General features: G+C 44.7%; 1 protein-coding gene across 2 annotated transcripts in view; it reads left to right on the top strand.

The window, feature by feature from the left end:
* The window catches only part of Stac (SH3 and cysteine rich domain), a 125,412-nt gene extending 106,019 nt beyond the window's left edge, over positions 1-19,393 (top strand). For both annotated transcript variants that reach the window (XM_038324272.1, XM_038324271.1), the window contains 3 exons: positions 11,037-11,088; positions 11,188-11,325; positions 19,295-19,393. In XM_038324272.1, coding sequence (XP_038180200.1) covers positions 11,037-11,088; positions 11,188-11,325; positions 19,295-19,393 — 289 coding nt within the window. The remainder of the gene's footprint in view (positions 1-11,036; positions 11,089-11,187; positions 11,326-19,294) is intronic.
* Positions 19,394-20,808: the final 1,415 nt, after the last annotated feature.

Here is a 20,808-nt window from a genome sequence, read left to right as displayed (position 1 = left end):
CAGACACACACATATACACACACTTCATACACACAGACATACACACAAACACATATACATACACACAGACAACATACATACACACACATCATACACACATGCACACACAGACAACGCATACACACACACATCATACACACATGCACACACAGATACACATCATACACACACACATGCACACTCACCTGTCTACCTCTTGACTTTCTTCATCCTCTCAGTCCTACCTCAGCATCCCTTGGTTGTGGGACATCCTCTCCTGGTGACGCTGTCTGGATTATTTCTTTCAGAGAGTTTGCCTCAACTTGCATTCATACAGTTCTGGAATATTTCGTTTTCTCTGCCTCCCCTGTAAACTCCCTTGGGAACTCTACCGTCAGCGCTCATACAGTAACTAGCCCCAGTATCTCTCCTGCTATGAGATGAGTTTTCAAAACAAAGGCTTAAAGTCATTTCTTCTTAGTCATAGAAGGGCACCTTTTGTTTGTAATCAGTAGGAATAGTATGACTTTTCCAGGTTGCTCTTGCATGTAAACCATCAAGAGATGTAAATGACTGAGTATACGGAGTATTTGGAAACTCAGAAGTGAAGGAAGGGGAGCAAATGAAAGAACAAAAGGCTCGAATACATATCAGTGACCACGCGGTGTCTATTTGAAAGAATCCACTTTGACTTTCCACATCTAAGTCATTTTCATTTTTATTAGTTCTCTTCAAACTGATTTATATGATAATGGCCATTTTTCTTCAGGCGGAGAAAAGAAATGGCAGGTTTGTGGTGGAGAAAGGCTTAAGAGCCAACACAGGCAAAGAAGGAATTGCTTTTTCAATATTATTAAATTCTAAGGTAGATATAAATTAATGACTGTGCATGACAGAATGCCTAAACGAAGAGAGAGTTTCAGAGAAAAAAAACACATCTCTTTAACACCAAATAAGGATTTAGAATTGTGAATCCCCAGGCTCCTGAAAACATCAAGTCTCCGACACTCCGTAGGTGAGTCTGAATGACGGCAAGCAAGCTTGAGACTGGTTAGCTAGTGTCTGAATGACGGCAAGCAAGCTTGAGTCTGGTTAGCTAGTGTCTGAATGACGGCAAGCAGGCTTGAGTTTGGTTAGCTGTTATTCGCAAGGACCTCTGGAGATGGATGTCCTGAATCCATCTCTTCAGAATTATCTCTTCTGAATTTGACATTGAGTTGAAAGTGACTTTAACCTATATATTACTTTTTAGGATGTATTCTCCAGGAGCCGTCCCCTGTTTGAGCTTAAGGGGTCACCATGCTGGAATGCATGGGGAGAACAGACTGTAGTTACAATCCAGAGTGACATGCTGGCCAAGGGACACTGTGGAGAGTTACAGTGCATCTTAGAGGGACACCCAAAGGGTCTTGGGACTTCAAGGAAGGCAACATTGGCTCTCAACTTGCAAAAGTCTGCTTGTGAGGTTTTGGGGCAAAGTATAAGGAGGAAAAACTTAAGCTCCAAAACTAGAGGAATTTACTACAAAGCACCGAGGAGGGACCAAATGCCAACGCTCATTACAGAGAAGGTCCTGAAAGTTCACAGCAGAGGCCACGCTGCCACTGTCAGTGCTGTGCCAGGGACACGGCTTGTGGTTCTCTGTTCTGGGGGACCCGCTAGGAGGACCAGCATTAAGAATGTGGGTAGAAAGTCGAACCTGGAACTGGAGCAGAGGGCGGCTGACTGCTCTGACGTTGCTCCTACCTGTTCTTTACACCCTACGTGGATGTTGGTCAGCGTCCTCTCTGTGAAAGCTGAGGATCTAAGTAATTTTTATTTTTTAATGTGCGTATGGATATGTGTGTGTGCACATCACGTGGATGCAGGGGTGTGAGTGTGTGTGGACACACGTGTGTACATGTTCACGTGCATGTGGAGGGCAGACAATAGCTCTGAGTTTCCTTTCTCAGGAATTGCCTGCCTTTGTGCTTAGTTTGATTTCTTGCAACAAGGTGTCCTCTGACCTGAACTCACGCAGTAGCCTGGTCTGGCTAGCCAACAAGCCCCGAGACTCTCCTTGTTTCTGCAGGTACTCGAGCACGGAGATCGCAGGCGTGCACCGTCATGCTCCTCTTTGTTTTCTTGACGTGATCTCTGGGGACTGAGCTCAGTCCCCGACCAGCTAAGCCCTCTCCCCAGCCTCAACTTTACTTTTCATTGACACATAATTGCATTTATTTGTAAGATACTATAATGGTAGTTTAGTAAATGTATATGGTGTGTATTGATTGATTCAAGCTAATCGTCACACCTAGCACCCTAAAGATTTATCACTTCTGTGTTAGGGATGTTGGAAATCATCTCTGGTGGTGATTTTTAAACATAGAAAGTGTCATAAAGTTAACTGTTGCCAACCACAGTTACCCCACTGGGCTGCAGAACATTGGAAGGTCGCCTTCCTATCCCTGCACACCTGTGCCCGCACCCATCCTCCTGAACTCACCGTTGGAGGGTGAGCTCAGACAGTGTAGCAGCATGCCCTGAGTCATCATGCACATCACTCTCCAGTAAGTCTATGGGGACGAGGTTTGACCCCTGAGCCCAGGAGCCTGTGATCTGCAGGCTGTGCTCGTGTTACATTGCTCCAGATCCAGAACGTTTACAGTGAAGATCAAACTGTGATTCTCATACAAATCCGCAAGTTACTCTTTGATTCACTAATGCATGAGAGGACTGGTAAGATGTCACAGCTAGCTCAGAGGGAGCCCAGTGTATCACATGTCCAGAGACAAGGAGGGCTGCTGGTGGGGATTTTCAAGCCAATGTGAGAACAGTCGTGGGGTATCCCAGCTAGATTCTGCCAGGCACAACCCTCTCATATTTTTGTGGGCAGTGATAATTGCATCATTCTTTTATGAAATGAAAATACAAAGCCATTGAAAAGGAAGTCAATAACCTGATTATGCTTTTGTCCATTTCTAAGTCTTCCATGACTTTTCCCAGCATTCCTTGAGTAGAGCTGTGAGTTTGTCCAGGTCAACAGTATTTTAGAGGAGAAAGCTTTTTGGAACAGTCAAAGCCATGGTTGTGAACCATAAGAATCCATGGAGAATGTAATTAAAGTGGAGGTTTCTGGGGACATCATAAACCTCCACCCTAAGTCAAGTCCTGCCTGGAAATCTGTGTGGTTAAATAATCGCCTGGGTTCAGATTGTATTCTAGATTTGAAAGCAGTCATGGTTGCCATTAGCCAGGGCACACTCAGCCAGAATGAAGGACTGGGGAGACAGAGCACGCCCTAGTGTTTGTCTCATAAGTGTGAGGACGTGAGTTCAATGACCCAAACCCCATATGAAAATGAAAACAGAACATGTAGTATGTGTTTGTAATCCCAGCACTGAGGAAGAACAGACAGTTGACTTAGTGACCTCCACGCCAGTGAGAGACCCTGTTTCCAGAAATGAAGGTAGACAGTTCCTGAGGAACAACACCCAAGGTTGTCTTCTGACCTAGACACACACACAACACACAACACACAACTCTAGCTCCCTAGTTCTGTATTGATGGCCTCCAAGAGACTTGTGTTTACCGTTAGGCCCACTCTGATGTCCTTCACCTTGCCAGCTGTGTGCACCCTATGTAAACTAAGAAGGGAGGACCACGTGAGACAAATGAGACAGGAGAAGACTCCCCTGGTGTCTCATTTCCATTCTCTAAGTACATTACTGCTTAGCAAATGCATCAACTTAATTAAAACTAAATGTAATTCTAATGCACCAATTTGATTTAAAAATAATCTTCACAGTCGCCAGGACATCAAAATCCAATCAAGGCTATTTGAGGAAAGTCTCTGATGCGTATTATGTTGTGAGGCTGTACTATGTCAAGAAACCCAGACCTTCCCAAATGTCACTAATGTGCTTAGCAGCCTCCCTCTCACTCAAACGCCTCTCCCAATTAGGTTCTAGAGAGCGTGATCTGTAACAGTTCAGGAACAGCTCCCCAAAATCTTCCAAATGGCCCGTTAGCTGAGTGTTCATGCCAGAATATGGACGTGGAAGAAAATGCAAGCAGCCTTAAGGAGCTCAGGTTTAAGACAGAAATCAAGCTACAGAGTCCAGGAGTTCCTGATGTTACACTTATGTGCCCAGACTGTAAACAATTCTGGACCAGATTAATGAAGATTGAGAAATGAGCCTGGTAAAACAATTCATCAGTAAATCTCAGATGAACAGAGTAATTTGGCTGACTTCCTTTGCTTTGCCCATTGGCTGGGTCTTTCGAGGACATCTGTTTTGGTTGAGTGGTGGTGCTGATGGAGCTCAGTGTGGACTTCTCTTCCTCTAATGAACAGGCTAGGATATGGAATATTAAAACTGTCCAAAATGCCAGGGTGACATGGGTAACTCTTATGCATTGTTTTGATAAGCCATGGGTAGGCAGCTTGATATCTGGTAGTTAGTCGTGGAGCCGAACCCTGAGGTAAGTAGTTAAATCTCTCTGCCCCTGTTGATTTGTGCACAAACATGCCAGGCCATGCCTACTTCATGCAGTGGGCATTGTTCCCCCTCCAGGAGATCTGCTGTTTTCAGCCCTACAGAAATACCATTGTATAAGGCACCTAGATAGTTAATTACTAATCCCAGCTTTAATATTACTTTGTGGTCAGGATGGATTTGGGCGGGGGGGGGGGCAAGGAGAATGGGTCTTCATGAAGAGAGGCAGAAGCCTTCCTAAGTTCTGGATCATTTCAAAGACCAGGGTCTGCAGCTACTGAAGGAAGCAGACATCTCATTACCAATTGTCCCTGACCAAAAGCAGTATAGCAGTACATGGTCTCATGCCTCTGCAACCCCAGCTGCGCTGGAGGTGAAGGCAAGAGATTGATCACAAGTTCAAGGCCAGCCTGGGAAACAGACAGAGCACATCAGAGAGAGAGGGGGGCCACACTCACTAGACCGTCTTGACTCTAAGTGGAAAATGACAGGCTTGCAAGGGAATTAGCGATTTTATAGTGCCAAAGACTTCCGCATAGTTTTCTCTCTCAGTCCACAGAGCAATTTGCAAAGTAACTATGTCTCATCATGTGTTTATTATGTGTAGCATATGAACTTAAAATATATCATTGTGATAGCTCAGGATTAAAGGCCTATGTGCCTGGGATTTTTGCCTAGGTCCAGGTTCACACTGGCTCTGTCCCTAGCCCCCCTCACCCCACCCCTGGCACTTGCTTCTCATTCATGGAAGATGCTCAATGTCAACTCACAGTTTATAGATTTCTGCTTTTGAATTTACCAACATCCTGAAAGCTGTAATTGTGGCTTAAGAGTAATGATAACCAACACTTCTTGTGGACTTGCCTAAATATTCTATGTAAGCATTGATGCAATTTAGTGTTTAAAATAAAAGCCAGTGTTTCTATCCCTACTCTTTCACTGGCCCACCCCTAATTTAGAAAGATAGTCTAAGCCCCTTCCTCTCCTTATCTCACTTGTTGAAAAAATGATGTGTTTGTCTGAAAACAGAGGCCCCGTTGGAACTTGCTGGATTCCACTCACCCTCAAAGTCGGGAAACTGAGGCTTAGAGAAATCTTGCTGCCTCACCTGTGCCTCTGGTGCACAGCCAAGAGCTGACAGCCATGAGCACTCAAGAGACAGGAGCTTGACACCCTGGAATCGCCTTTGGTTATTCTTGTAGAGATAGAGTGAAGATCATTTTCTGACTCCCAAATAGAAGGCAAAAATGGTCCTGATCCTCCTGCTGTCCCAACAGTGGAGAGTGTCTTCACTCCTAAGAACCTTTGCTCCACACAAGCCATGGGGAGAGATTGGCAGTAGGGTCTTAGGTCAACCTACCTGCCTCTAGGAACACTCATCCATGAAGCAACAAACCATCTTCAATAATATCTTCCAGGAGATTCCACATAGCCATGATCAGGTAGTATCATCCATAGCTCTGTGCATAATATACTTTGGCCGACAAGGGTCATCCTCATGGAAACTCCAGGCCTTAGACTTCTATTGTCCCCAGGTTGATAGGTAAGGTTCTCTCTCTCTCTCTCTCTCTCTCTCTCTCTCTCTCTCTCTCTCTCTCTCTCTCTCTCTCTCTCTCTCTCTCTGTAGAGTTGTTTGGCACAGTGTTTTAGTTCTTTGATGGTGGAATGCAGCACAGTGAGCACCATGGAGGAAGAAAGCGAAGTTGGAAAGAAAATGGACAGTTGTGAACAAAGGAGTACAAGGGAGACACATAAAGGGTTTGAACTCAGTAGTCAAGACAAGAGCAAGCTCACATGCCCCAATGTTGAATTATCTCAAATCGAGGAAAAACCAGGCTAGCTAAGAGATAGATCAGTTATAGTTTCTTTATTATAAGGGGCAAACTCATGAAACAGGAACAAGAAGTCCAAGCTCAGCTGTGTAGAGCGGGAACCACAGAGAGAGAATGAACCCTGGGCTGCCCAGTTTTCCTCCTGGTTCCCAGAAAGCCATGCCCTAACTTGGTCCTACCTCTTAAAGATAATTTGTTGGCAAAGATTCCCCATCACCTCCCCATTTTGTCTAAATAAGAGTGATCCAAACCCAATGCAAAACTGTATACAATAGGAAAAGATATCAAGTATAAAATTACAATCAACATGAACAATATTAAGCAAGGAACACATGATAGATGTTTTAATAAACATTCTATTTTAAAGAGTCTAAGTCTTGCATTGGAAATTGGCTTGGCTAAATCATAAGAGGAAAGTAACTACTACTATCTAATCTTCAACCCCATCGAAGGCCTGCGAAGGGAGATAATATTACTTGAGTAGGCAGGAAGTGCAACCAAGCAGCTTCCAAAGCAAGCAGTATATGACGGAGACAATTAGCTACCTGAGCATCACCCAAAGTCTCAGTTGAAATATTGAAGCAACCAACTTTGGCTAAGGCCTAGCATAACTGACAGACCATTTTCAGAGGCAGGAAAATTTTCAGAACCGTATTACCCTGTCTTGGCAAGGTTTGACAGTCTTGTTCCTTGTGTCCTGCTTATCCAGTCCAGATACCATGTTCTTTGTCAGTGGTTGATGCATGCGCAGTTCCTTGCCCAAAGGCCAATTGTGCCAAGAAGAAAACAAACTCCCAGTGGAGTGTCTTTAGTGCTAAACATTCTCTTGGGAATAGATTGGTGCTGTCAGGAGCAATTGTGTCTCACGTCAACAGAACCCTAAGTTATTTAAATGCCATGTTCTACAGATCCTAAAAGTGGTTGAAGATTACCTATCTAGGCAGAATACAATCTCTATGTATCTAAAGAACCTAATTAATCTGACTATATGAATAACAAACATGAATAACTATTGACCTATAATACTTAATACCTGTATAACTTAAGGACTAAGACTTCATATCAGAATATTAAGTAATCTGTAAACAAATATGCAGCAAATGAGGACAATGACCTCAAAATGTAAACAATGTATAAGTATCTTGATCAGATGTAGAAATAATATATAATACAATATGAAAATATACCCTAAAAGTTGTATCAATATACAAAATGCCTTAAACAGAAGTAGAAATATGCATGTGTACAATCTGACACATATAACTTTGCATAGATGTACAAATATTATAAACAGAAATAACAAATATAATTTGAACTTGTATCAATATACAAAAACTATACCAATGTAAATTATTCATAAAAATAGCTCACAAGTATTCACTATATTACCCACTATCATTATTATTATTATTATTAGTGTGAATAAGTTCACACTAAATTATCTATTATCTATTATCCCATTCAAGTTTTCCTCTTTTTTTAAATCTCTGGGCCTCTTCCCTATCACTTCAAGTCATGGGGTTTCTTGGGACTCCCTGTAATTTGCCAAGCTCCAGAGCTTAGAGACTGCTTATCATTGTCTGGTACCTGATCTGGGGTGAGGAATCAGAGTTGTAACATAGTAATCTGGAGGAACAGAGCCCAAGGAAGAGAAGTAGCTGGGGAGAGGAGTTAATCGGGTGCTTAATAAAGAGAACTGAGCAAACTCTAGCCCTTAAAACTGGGCCAACACATTTTTTTTACATAAAACAGACTATCCCACAGCGTGACCTTACTATGACTGGAATGCCAAGGCAGCGGCTACCACCTGTCACTGAGAATCATCCAATCAGCAGGGACAGAGATAGGATCTTTAAATCATGCTTTACCCAGAGAACAGGTAACCTGTAAAGAAAGTGGATCAGACCCAGGGGGTGGACACAGAGGCCATCATCACCCCAGAGTTCAGTCTTGCCCTTCCAGCCAGGTGCTCAGCAGCCTTGTCTATGAGACTGTGACTTGGGTGTTTTTCTCCTTAGCATCACCTCTCCAAGTGTGGGAGTTTCTGCATGCACGGAGGCAGCTGGGTCTCACTTCCTTCCAAGTGCTCATTTAGATTGCATCTAGATTAAAGGTTAACTCAGACCAAGCAAATCGTATTTCTGGGCCAAGGGCTTTGTTCTGCAGTGTGTACCAGGTGTAGTGAAATGTCTCTTTCGGAACCAGCCTTCTGTGGATATTTGTTGAATGAGGAAGTGAATTTGAATTTTCTCTAAAGCACGGAATACATGGATCGATGTAGCACTCTTCACTTTTTTGGTCCTGGTCAGGATCTTTTGTTGGGAATGACAGAATCCTCCCCGCACTGTCAGGGGTATACATATTATCTCAGATGAAATAATACCTGATATTCCAGTGTGTGCCTTCTTCACTGGGTAGTTTAAGTGGTACAGGGCAGGTGCTCTGTCCACCTCAAAGCACTTTAAAGGGTGGGTCTCTAGCTGGTCTCCGATACCGAAATTTAAAGCAAGCAACCTCATCTTTTATCCTTAGGAAAGGCACCTCTCTCGTCTCCCACTCCAATCCCCTGCTTACAGCCTCTATCAAACCATCAGCAAAGCCTTTGCATTTGATACCAATGTGCCGTTTCTTAGGTTACGGGGTTAAGTAAAATCTGCTGGAGCTTAGCAGATTTGGCTACAATGACTTTCATCCGTGGTACTTAATTAAATCCCTCACCTGGGAAAGAGCGATTTTCTTCAGCATCTCTCTCTGGTGGCATCAGCAGGCAGCTGCGACTGTTGAAATGGCAGAAAGTCAGTTGTGTTTACTGCTGCGGGGCTGCTGTAACAGAGAAGGCAGAAACCGTGACTTCTGCCTGCATTCTTCATCTTTTAATAATCCATCCCCTTCATGGGAGATTCTAAATCCTGAAGCACTCACAGGGACTGTGAAAGAAAGCATAGCTGTTCCAACAGAGGCAGAGGTCAAAGGTCAGTGGGCTTCAGAAGAAGAAAGGGGCTGGGGAGATGGTTCAGTTTCTAAGTCACCTAAGGTGAAAAATAAGGCCCTGAGTTCAAATCCCCTAGGGCCTATGTAAAACCCAGGCATGGTAGAGTGTGTCTGTAACCCGAGTACTCGTAGGATAAGATGGGAGGTGGAAATGGGAGAATATCCATGGGGCCTCCTGAAGGAAGCTAGCTTTGGATATGCAGTGCATTAGTAAACAACAAAAGACCCTGATTCAATAAGGTGGGGACCAATAGCCAAGGCTGCCCTCTGATTCCTATGCAATCATCATGGCACCCACATACATCATACTTGCACACATTGGACACACAGAAAAGGAAGAGGATAAGGAATAGGAGGAAGGGGAGAATGGGGAAGAGAAAGAGGAGGAAGAGGAAGTGGAGCAGAGAAAGGAAGAAGAGCTCTGGAGAAAAAGACACCCATTGTTTTACTATGACCCCTTGGATTTCCGTAAACACCCTTCACGTGCCTGCACCTTCCAAAAATGGAGATCCGTGACAGGAGTCTTCTTCATTTCTCTCAGAGCTGCCCTCGACTAAATCTGATAGCTTCCCTCATCTCTGTCTCCAGAGTTTATCCTGGAGCAACAGGGAGTGATGCTTAGATATTAGTAACCCTGCAAGTCTCTGTGGGAACACCAGGTTGAAACAGATAGTAACTGAGACGTGGCACTGACAGCAGAAGAAGCTGAATCAGAATAGCAAAACGGGCACAGAAATCTGCTCTGCTCTATCCCAGCACCTAAGAAAGTCAACAATGAGTTTCTTAAAGAGTGCTTCTGGTACCATACAAATAAAAAGAAAGACTGCCGGGAGAGGATGAGGACGAGCCTTGAAAAATTCCTGGCTGGGAGCAGCAAACCCAGGCAGAGTGAAAAGCTGACCATTGTGACCCAGCCTCAGTATCCCAGCATCAGGAGGCTAAACCCAGGAGACTGCAGTGAGTTCAAGACAAGCCTGGGTGACATAGTAAATCCCAGGCCAGGTCAGCCTGGGCAACAATGTAGCACCAGGTCTTGAACTGGGCAAAACCTGTGATGTTGGCTGATGCTGGCTCTGCAGTGTACAGTCACACTGACAGCTCTAAGTCCGACTTAGAGCTCCTCTCCTCTCCTTAGCTTGAGCTGGTGCAGTACCTCTCACAGGTGTGGGGCCCACTCTCCCATCTCTTGCAATCAGGAGTGGCTTTAGGGATTTTGTTACTAAAGAGGCAAACATGAAAATGTAGGCTTTCATCATCCTTAGCTGTGTATCACATATGAGACCAGGCTGGTCAGCATACATGACACCTTGCCACACCGATCCCCTGTGTGTTCCTTTTAAAAAATATTTATTTTTATTTCATGTGTGTTATGTTTTGCCTGCATTTATGTCTTTGCAAGGGTCTCAAATCCCCTGACCTAAAGTCATAGACAGTTGTGAGCTGCCATGTGGGTACTGGGAATTGAACCCAGAAGAACAGCCAGTGTTCCTAAGCACTGAAAATCCGGGTCTTTCTGAATTGTAAATATGATCTTCATGTACTAAAAGTAAAGGTAATCACCATTTTTTAAAAATAAGGCACAGAAATTATATGTGCTTTCCATTTTCTTGGGAAGGAAGAGCCAGTGAAATCGTGTTTGTTTTATTTCTGTTTATTTTAGGATTGCGTGAGTGGATGAAAAAACGTCTCACATTAAAGTCAATTTTCCCTTCCTTGTTTCAGTTCCCCACCCAACTCATCCATTCTTCATTTTTAGGCCAGGAGACATGATTACTCTGCTAGAGGACTCCAATGAAGACTGGTGGAAAGTAGGTATCTCGGGCTTTAAAAAGAAGTAAGAATCCTTTGGTGATGACAGCAATCGTAAATGTTACATTGGCCGCTGAATGCCTCCTCTTCCATTTCAGGGAAAAATTCGGGACAGGGTTGGTTTCTTTCCGGCCAACTTTGTTCAGAGAGTAGAACAGCACGAGAAGATTTATAGGTGTGTTAGAACCTTCATTGGCTGCAAAGACCAGGGACAGATAACACTGAAAGAAAACCAGGTAAGCAAAGCAGACACAAGCTGGAAGAAGCCGGGGAACAAGTGTGCCACTTGAGAAAAGATGACCTTGTGCCAATGGTGTGGGGTAGCGAGAATCCAGCATTAATTAGTTTTTATCATTGTGATAGAATGCCATACCTAATAGTAATTTAGGGATAAGAGGAGTTGTTTTAGCTTAATCTTCAGAACATTGGAGTCCATAATGGCTGGGAAGGAGATGAAGGCACACAGCAGGGCCAGGAAGCTGGCTGATGGCATTTCATTCAAACCCAGGAAGCAGAGGGGACAGGAGGGAGAAGGAAAGACAGAGAGAACAGGAAGTGGGAATAAATAATGAAGCTCCAAAGCCCGCCCCTAGTGACAGACTTCCTCCATCAAGGCCCCACCTCCTAAAGGTCCCATTAGTTCCCCCAAACAGTGCCAGGAACTGGAGACCCAAGTGTTCAAATACAGGAGCCTGTAGGGGACATTTCTCATTCAAACCACAGAGCCTTAGTAGTGTCTATCAGAGAAGAAGCGTATGTAATGTCTGAGTGTCATAAGAGAGCATCTCATCCCGGCTCCTGTCTGAAGACCACAAGTCACTGATGTTTGCAGCCACTCCCGTTTCCACTCTGGGCTTGTGCCCATCTATGTGTTATCACCTAATGAGAAAGCTTTGTCCTCGTGTGCTGCTGAACTACAGGGCTTGGTGTGCTGGCTCCAATCACACAGAGCCCTCTCAGATCTCCTAATCAAGACTCTAAGCCTCTGTGTTTCCCCTGAAGGCCATCCACTTTCACATGATAGACAGGGACAAAACATGGACAGAAAACCACCTTGGACAGAGACTCCGGCCATCTCCCTGTACTCATCTATAGGTTCCTGGTACCTTTTTGCTCCGTGCTATGTTGACCGGCACATTCTCTGTGAGGTGGTTGGTTTTCCTGAGACCTCTACATCTATAGTGTCCTGAAACTATGTCCTTCTGGATTCCTTATCTCAGCTCTGGGATACAGATAGAAACAAACAGGACAGTCAGAGTTCAGCGCTGTCCTCTTCCTCTGTGTGTCCCCTTCCAGCACAGAGGGGCTGACCTTCAGCCGTGCTTATGTTTTCTCCTGTCACATACCTCATCTTCACTGCAGAGGAAAATGACCTGTGCCAGTCTCCAGAACCATTCTGGATTAGTCAGAGGAGGATGTGCGGGACCAGAGTTCAAAACTTCCTGTCCTTCTCAATGAAGCCTTACAGTTGATTGCAAATTTGAGTTTGGGGGTCAGAAATTGGCCTCTTTCTGCTTTCTTGGTGTGTAGTGATTGCAGCAATCCTCCAGGCAGTGGGTCTCTACCTAAAAATGTGGCAATTACAAGGCTCAGTCTACAAGAATTTAAAGAATGAAACATGCTTTTATTATTTAAGACTTGTCTGTTTAGTACAGCTGTCCCAAACATATGCTGGATGTCATTTATTTAATTTTATTGCTCTATTTCATGCATGTGGAGACTGCACCTGCATAGATGTCTATGCAGTACATGCATGTGAGGTGCTGTGAAGGTCAAATGAGGCATTGGCTCGCCTGTGATCTGCAGTTGTAGACAGTCTTGAGTCAACATGGAGGTGCTGGAGATCGAACCTGAGTCCTCTGGAAGAGTAGCCAGTGTTCTTAATCACTGAGCCGTTTCCTTGCCTATTTTGTGGAATTACCTTCAAAGATAGTTACTAAGTCTCTCTCTCTCTCTCTCTCTCTCTCTCTCTCTCTCTCTCTCTCTCTCTCTCACACACACACACACACACACACACATACACACGATCTGTCATTACTTTTTAGTTATAACTGATTTATTTTTCTAAAATACTGTTTTATTCAATTTGATCAACCATTTTCTTTTCCATATGTGGCTCCAAATAGCATCATCAAATTGACAAATGCTCCCCCACGCTGGACGTATAGTTTACACCAGGCAGCTCCAGCATTCAGGAAACACAGCAAGAAAATCTCAAGTTCGAGGTCAGCATAAATAGTGAGTTCAAAGCCAGACTGAACTACACAGCAACCAAGAATCTGTCTCAAAATAGCAAAGTCTTAGGATATAGCTCAGTAATAGAACACAAGCCCCTGGGCTTGCTTTCTAATGTTAAAAGAAAAGAAGTCCCATACAAAAACAATGATTCACCTTTCATTGTGACTAGTCAATAGAATGCCTAAAGGAAAAATCTAAAAATAAAATTACAACGGAAAAATAACTTTTGGAAAAATTGTCTATTCCCTTTAAAGTAAAGAAATAAAAATTATTAAAAATAATATACCAATAAATCAGATCGCTGTTTTCCAATATATCCTAACAACAGTTGCAGGTGGAGTCTGTGAAATCAACTTTCTGTAGTTACAAGTGTGCATCAGTCTGCTCATTTTGAACAGTTACTTCAGACCATGTATTAAGAACCATGAAAATTAGTCAGTCCTATGCATGCTATAATTCCATTTTCTGCAATGAGCTCCTGAAAATAATCTATGCATGGTGGGAGGGTGGGGAGGCTGGGCAAGGAATGGCAGCCCTCAAAGTAATCTCATAATGGTGAGAATTAGGGACAATCACACAGTGGCAGTGGGTGGTCAACAATAAGACTTCCCTTAGGGGAAGGGTTTGGAGGGTGTGGGGATAATGCTATAGACAGAATACGGAGATCAGAACCAGAAACCAGTCGCTGCTGTGCCGAGATGAGCATTTTCTCAAAGAAAATTCTCTGAAAGATGAAAGAGCAGAGATACAGATACAGGGGGTCTTTGGCCATATTCAGCCTTAATATCACAGTGATGGAGATCAGGTATGACCAAGGTACCCAAAAGATCAAAAAATTCCAGCCCACTTCACCTTGCCCTCACCACTGCTACCATCCCCCACCACTACGGGCTACCCTGAAGTTCAGGGGATAGTGGCACAGGATGACCTATGGCAAAACAAAGGCCCAAGAGGAAACACAGCAAAACTGACCTAGGAGACAAGATGGTCTCATTACCTACTGAGGGAAGAGGACTGGAGGAAGCCTGGACAGCGGTGAGCCCCTGAATCACCTGGTGTGTCAAACCTTGCACGCTTGAGGAGGCAAGAGAGACCCAGGAAAGACAGGCAGGGTCTTTTTCAGTGGGTGTAAAATGTAATAGAAAGAACTGGGAGAGGCTGGCTCGAGGGTAAAGAACTTACTGTGTAAGTCCTGTGAGGACAGGAGGTCGAATTCTTAGCATCCTCCCAGAGGCCAAGTGAAGAAGGAACCCCCAGGGAAAAGGAGCTAGCAAGACTAGACAAATCACCACATTGCAGGTTCACAAAGAGGCCCCACCTCCATGAATAAAGCAGGGAAGATGCTTAACCTCAGGTATTTATAATGTTTTCTTTTCACATGCCCTGTGAATTGTGTGGATTAACCTTGGAGGATTTCCATTTTACAAAATAGGGAGCAGATTCCAACAGAGCTTATGTGCCTTACTCAGGGGCACATGTGAGTGCCAGGCAAGAATACAAACAAACATGAGCCTCTTTGCCCATGTTAGCACCTCTGCTGAGCACATTCCAATCCCCAGGCATGTTTTTATTAGTTGTTTGGGAATTTTATACAATGCACACCCTGATCACACTCACTTCCTAGTCCTCGCAGGTCCACCACCCCCACCCTTGCTCACACAAATGCCAGGCACACCCCACACCATGCTGTAGCCACATCTCTGAATGCCACGCACACCCCACACCACGCTGTAGTCACATCTCTGAATGCCATGCATACTTGCACCATGCTATAGCCACTTCTCTGAATGCCACATACACCCGCACAACAAATACAGACTTCTCCCACCTTGACTGGGCTCACTGAAGACATGGACTTGGATAAGGGAAAGGTGGAAATGCTGTTTTGTTTGTTTTATTTGCAGGTATAAGAAAGCTTCTAAGCTGAGCTAAGGTGGTGCTCTGCCATCTCCGGGCTTGGGAGGTAAAGGCAGGGGATCAGGAGTTCTAAGCCAGCCTGGGCTACATGAGATCAAACAAGAACCTTAATTTAAGAATATTATTGTTATATCTGGGCATGGTGAAGCACACCTTTAATCCCAGCATTCAGAAAGCAAATGCAGGCTAATCTCTGTGAGTCCAAGACCAGCCTGGTCTACATAGTGAGTCCGAGACCACTCGAGGCTATATACATAGTAAGACCCTGACTCCAAAAATCAATGTTATAATAACAATAATAAATAAATAATTCAAACTTGACATGCACTTGAACTTCTTACATGATTAGTTTATGTTTAAAGAAATGTGATATAGGAGGAAGGTCGTTGATGCCAAAGTCATATAGAATTGGATCTGTAGCCTGTGTGGATTGATAGTCACCTCTAAATGTCACCTAAAAAATCAATATAGTAGATCTTCCTGATGTAGACCTGAGAGTTCACTGTGCGCACCTGTATAAAGACAGCACAGTGCCTGGGCACCATGGGTGTTTAACAAAAGTCATACTCCACCATTCTAACCCAGAGCAGGTCTCAATGGGGACTTCATCTGCGGTGGTAAACACCACTGTAAGGCACCCTGTGGACCCCAGAAAGTAGCCAGTGTGATATTTATAACTCTAAAAACATAAAGAGACAAGTAACCATTAACAGAGGAATGGGAGCAAATTGATTCTGAAAATAACTGCAATGCTTCTTTATTAAATCACATTTCTGTTTCTGAGGTTAATCTTTCATAATTATTACATTGTTTATCCACAGAGCTCTTGTTTCCAGACAGAATTAAGTTATCCATTATGAACACGTAGCAGCCTGCCTTGACAGGATGAATTTTCTTCATTTTTTAAGCTTAAAAAAGAGTCCTACTTAAAGGATTTCAAATTCCTTTAAATCATTTTTATAATGTCATCCTTGGGTCTGTCATAGCTATAGAAATGTTTTCACAGATTCCTTGTATTGTGGCAAAAAAAAAGCCAGAAGTTATTTTTTGATTTTAAAACTGAAATTAACTATATGGAAATTTAGGAAATAATATTTTTAAAGATAGAAGAACATAGCAACTGCAGCAATTCAATCATCAAGTTATTATTAGCATTAAAATCTTTGACGTATTTCATGCCAAGTTTTCATTTGAATGCATAGTTTAATGTATTTTATTTAGACTGTCTAATTCTACTTAGTTTTATAAAAATATAATTTTTAACAGCTGTACATACATCATAGTGGCAAACTTTGGAATATTGGCCAAATCTAGTAACTTATGGTTTTTATTTATATGATAAGGTTTAGGTTTTTACTTTTATTTTTATGTATATACATGGATAGAAAGAGAAAGAGGGGTAGAAATAGGAGAAGGTAGGGGAAGAAAAGGGATGTGGGAAAAGATAGAACAGAATTGAGAAAACACCATTTTCAATAAATCTGACCATTTCGGCTGTCATCTTAAAACTCTCCAGCATCTGCCAGCTGTCACCTTTGCCCTTCAGCCATGGTGCAGTGTCAAGCCTGACTCTTGTGATCCACCAACATCCTCTGTGACCCAGGCAGTTCTAAGTTGACCAAATTTGTCCTATTCTACTGTCAATGATTATTTAGGGGTTGGCTCTGACCCAGTTCTGGCCACTGAGACAAGTCAGAAAGTGAGCTGAGGGGCCAGCGGGGCATAGCATGGCCTATATTTCCAGTATGCTCCAGGCTTTGACAGTGCTCGCCACCTCCCCTTCCATTCTTCACACATCCACCTCTGTCCAGGCCGCACTGAACTCATCTGTCTGTCCATCTGTCTGAGCCCTGGCTGTCCTGAAACTCACTCCGTAGACCAGGCTGGCCTTGAACTCACAGATCTGCCTGCCTTTGCTAGAATTATAGGTACCCGCTGCCACAGCTGACCCCTTGCCCTGCACTTTGTCAGGTGCATTTTTATTTCATGTTCATTCTTCTCTGCTTAAATGTCTTTTTTAAGGTTCTGCTCACCCGAAAGGCTAGGTCAAGGGGTGTGGTATGTGTGTCTGTGTCTGTGTGTGTGTGTGTGTCTGTGTGTGTCTGTGTGTGTGTTTGTCTGTGTATATCTCTGTGTGTCTCTGTGTGTGTTTGTGTGTGTGTGTATCTGTCTGTGTGTGTCTGTGTATGTATCTGTCTGTGTGTGTCTGTGTGTGTGTATGTATGTATGTCTCTGTGTGTCTGTGTGTGTTTCTGTGTGTGTTTGTGTGTGTCTGTGTGTGTATCTGTCTGTGTGTGTCTTTCTGTGTGTCTGTCTGTGTGTGTGTGTCCCACTAGTATCCTTTTCTGAATTCACTGATTGCCCCAAATACATCTTCCATTTTCAGTTGGTGAGTGCTGCCCCTAAGACAGACAGTAGTCGCTGCTGTCTTCCTGCTCACCCCGCTTAGAACTGCTCACTCAATGTCTGACTTCAGAGCTGCTCCCAAAATGCACAGCTGTCCTCAGGCTGCCCTCCCCCCCCCCCCCCCAGCATTTACACTAAACGTGTTATGTACCTTTTTATTTGTGTTTGGTTTGGTTTGTAGTTTTGTGAGCAAGCTATTGTGTAGCCCAGGCTGGTCTCTAACTTATATGTAGCCAAGGCTTGCCTCAAACCCCTTGTTCTGCCCCTGACTCCCAAGTCCTGGGATAAAGTGTATGTGTGCGGTTGTTTCTGGAATAGACAAAAACAAACCTCAGCCTCAGAAAACCGGGTTGGGGCTCAGCTTACCTATGTTAGGCTCCAGCGAGATCCAGCAGAATCTCCAGTTACTTCTGTCTCACAGATGACAGACATCTGGACTTTGTGTCCCCCTTGGCACACCCTCCACTCTCTGACATCAGCTCCTCCCAGGGTGTGATTTAAGCCTCTTTGCAGTCAGGTTTCTGAAACACAGCTCACATACCAGCCCAGTGCATGTTCCAGACCCCATAGGTCTCTCTCTCTCTCTCTCTCTCTCTCTCTCTCTCTCACACACACACACACATACATCCAGCTTTAGGTTCTGCCGGAGCCTCATCCAGGTTCCATTCACCAGTAGGTGCTGCTGCCTCTGGGTTGTAAACATGACCCGGCTCCTTCCCAGCGAGCCGCCTTGGAAAAACAATGCTACCTCAGCTGAACTTCTGCGCTTATCTTGACCCAGGTCAGGGTAGACCCCTTATCTCAAAGTGGAGCAGTCCATGTGCAGAGCCCTGTGACTTCTCTCCAGCTGAGCCACACACTTGCCTGGCCTCTTCCCTTCCCGTACCACTGCAGTGTCTTTCAAACTCTGTCCCTTTCCACGGAGCTCTTGGGTCACGTCTCGGGCTGTCTCCAAGGCTTACCTTTCACTGTGGCAGTGGTTCACGGGAGCGGGGAGAACTGTCCTCCCCAGGGGCCACCTCACACATCTGGCTGCCTCCCCCTTCTTTGCCCTGCACCAGCCTGTGAACAGTGAATAGCAAGGACACTCGAATGGATTTCCACTGCTTCCTTTGGAGTCTCGCAGAGGTGCCTGCTCTGATGTATGAGAGATGCTCACGTTTATCTTCCTGGAACTAGTAATGAAATTGTATCTTGGCTTCCTGGTGCTAAACAGTTCACATGTAAAATTCTGAGCACTGGACGGGAACCAGTGAGTGACAGCTATTATTTTGGGTCTTCGGCATAATATACTGAAAACTTGCGATCTTTGTGCCAGTTCTGTGATACATTTTTTGTCATCCTCTCCTTATGGTGCCTCTTCGGGGAGTCACCGTATTTAATGCCGTTTTGTTACTCCTTACTCATAAAGCCGGAGCCCAGAAAATATTCTGCATCTGGGCCTGTTTCCAAACCCAGGTTTGCATGCAATGTTTTATTGAGCATTTCCTCACATTGCCACCCCCGACTTCCCCTCTACCAACCAAGCCACCTCTCCTTTCTCAGCTGGGTGTTCCTGTATGCTCAGTCATCAGCAGCTTCTGCTGCAGGTCCCCACTTGTTCTCGCTGAACTGAAACCTTTCCCCTCTCTCCCTGACATTCAGATCTGTGTGACTTCTGAGGAAGAACAGGACGGCTTCATCAGAGTCCTCAGCGGGAAGAAGAGAGGCCTGGTTCCACTGGACGTCCTGGTAAACGTGTGACCATGGTGGTCCCTCCAAGTGCAGGAGGCCAGCTCTGCTGATCTCACTGTGTCCACCCAGGGAGTGCCCAGGAAACAAGAACTCAAGACCTGAGACTGTGGTAGCAGTCTGGAAACAGACCCACTGCATGGCACATCCAGGCTGCCAGAGAGCAGTGTCCCAGAGCTGAGGGCAGCTGGGTGCAGTAAGTGGACCATAGCCAAGGCTGCCCCAGGACTCAGCTCCCTCCCTACCCTCCTGCGCAAGGCTGGAATATGCTCCGGGTCATGGTATGATCCTACTGACAAGTTTGGATCTGAGTAGCCAACGGTCACTCTTGTTCCAGACTATTGTCCCCAGTGCTGGCCAATCAACATCACGGCTCCTGCAGACAACCAAGAAGGCCAACCTTCCTGTTCCCAACACCCCAGGCCTCACTCCAGCCCCTGCTCAGTTTGTGGATCTGCTGGCTGGAATCTTCTTTCTTTCCCTTCAGTCCTTGGAGGGCTGAATGGACGTGGTACCAAGTGCGAAGATCTGACTTTACTACAGAGTGCTTGCCAGGGAGTCCTTGCTACTTCAGTGACTCGCTCAGGTGACAGAGCAAAGTCAGAGGCACAGAACCAAGCAGCAGCAAGAAGTGGGAGTGAGGACAGGGAAAGAGTCCTTACAGATGGGATTGTGAAGCCCTTTCAGATGGGGCCTGGGAATGGGAAGGAGCAGAGCGTCTCCATTTTCAGTTCATACCCTCTGTATCAGGAGCACCATTTCTTCCCTTGTGCAGCCTGTAGGACTCCACTGTGGAGGATGAGTCCACCATGCAAGGAACCAGGGACAGGGCAGCACCTCTGAGAAAAACATCTTAGAATAAATGTAGCCAGTTTAGACTCCATTCTTCTCTAGGGCAGCATTTCTAGCTCTGGCAGGTGTGAGGCAGAAATGAACCTGTGACACGTGTCTCTGTGCAGACGGAGGGAGCTGGAGCTTAGCTCACATCACCAAGGGAAATTGCTCTCGACCTGTACCGATGTTTACAAGAACATACCACACTGCGATGCCTTCCTCCCAAGCCCAGTCCCAGCATTCAGACCTGCTTCTGAGCAGTCACTGACATGTTTAAATGTGATTCACAGTGACTTCCAAATTAACGTTGCTTTGATTTATTTTGCCACTGAGCAATAAAATCATTAGAACCATTGGCTTGGTTCTGCTTTGTTCTGTTTCATGATTGGTTTTGCTTACTTGAGAAAGGCTCTCTAGCTGAGGCTAGTCTCAAACTCACTGCATAGCTGAGGATGGACCTTGAACCTTGGTTCTTCTGCCCCCACTTCCATAGTGTTCGGATTACAGGAATGCACCACCACATCCCGTGTATATAGTGTTGGGAACTGAATGTATGTTAGGAAGTCATTCTACCAACTGAACTATATCCCAGA

Source organism: Arvicola amphibius, chromosome 3, assembly GCF_903992535.2.
Source record: "Arvicola amphibius chromosome 3, mArvAmp1.2, whole genome shotgun sequence".
In the NCBI taxonomy this organism is placed as follows: domain Eukaryota; kingdom Metazoa; phylum Chordata; class Mammalia; order Rodentia; family Cricetidae; genus Arvicola; species Arvicola amphibius.
This window is presented reverse-complemented; position numbering and strand designations above follow the sequence as displayed.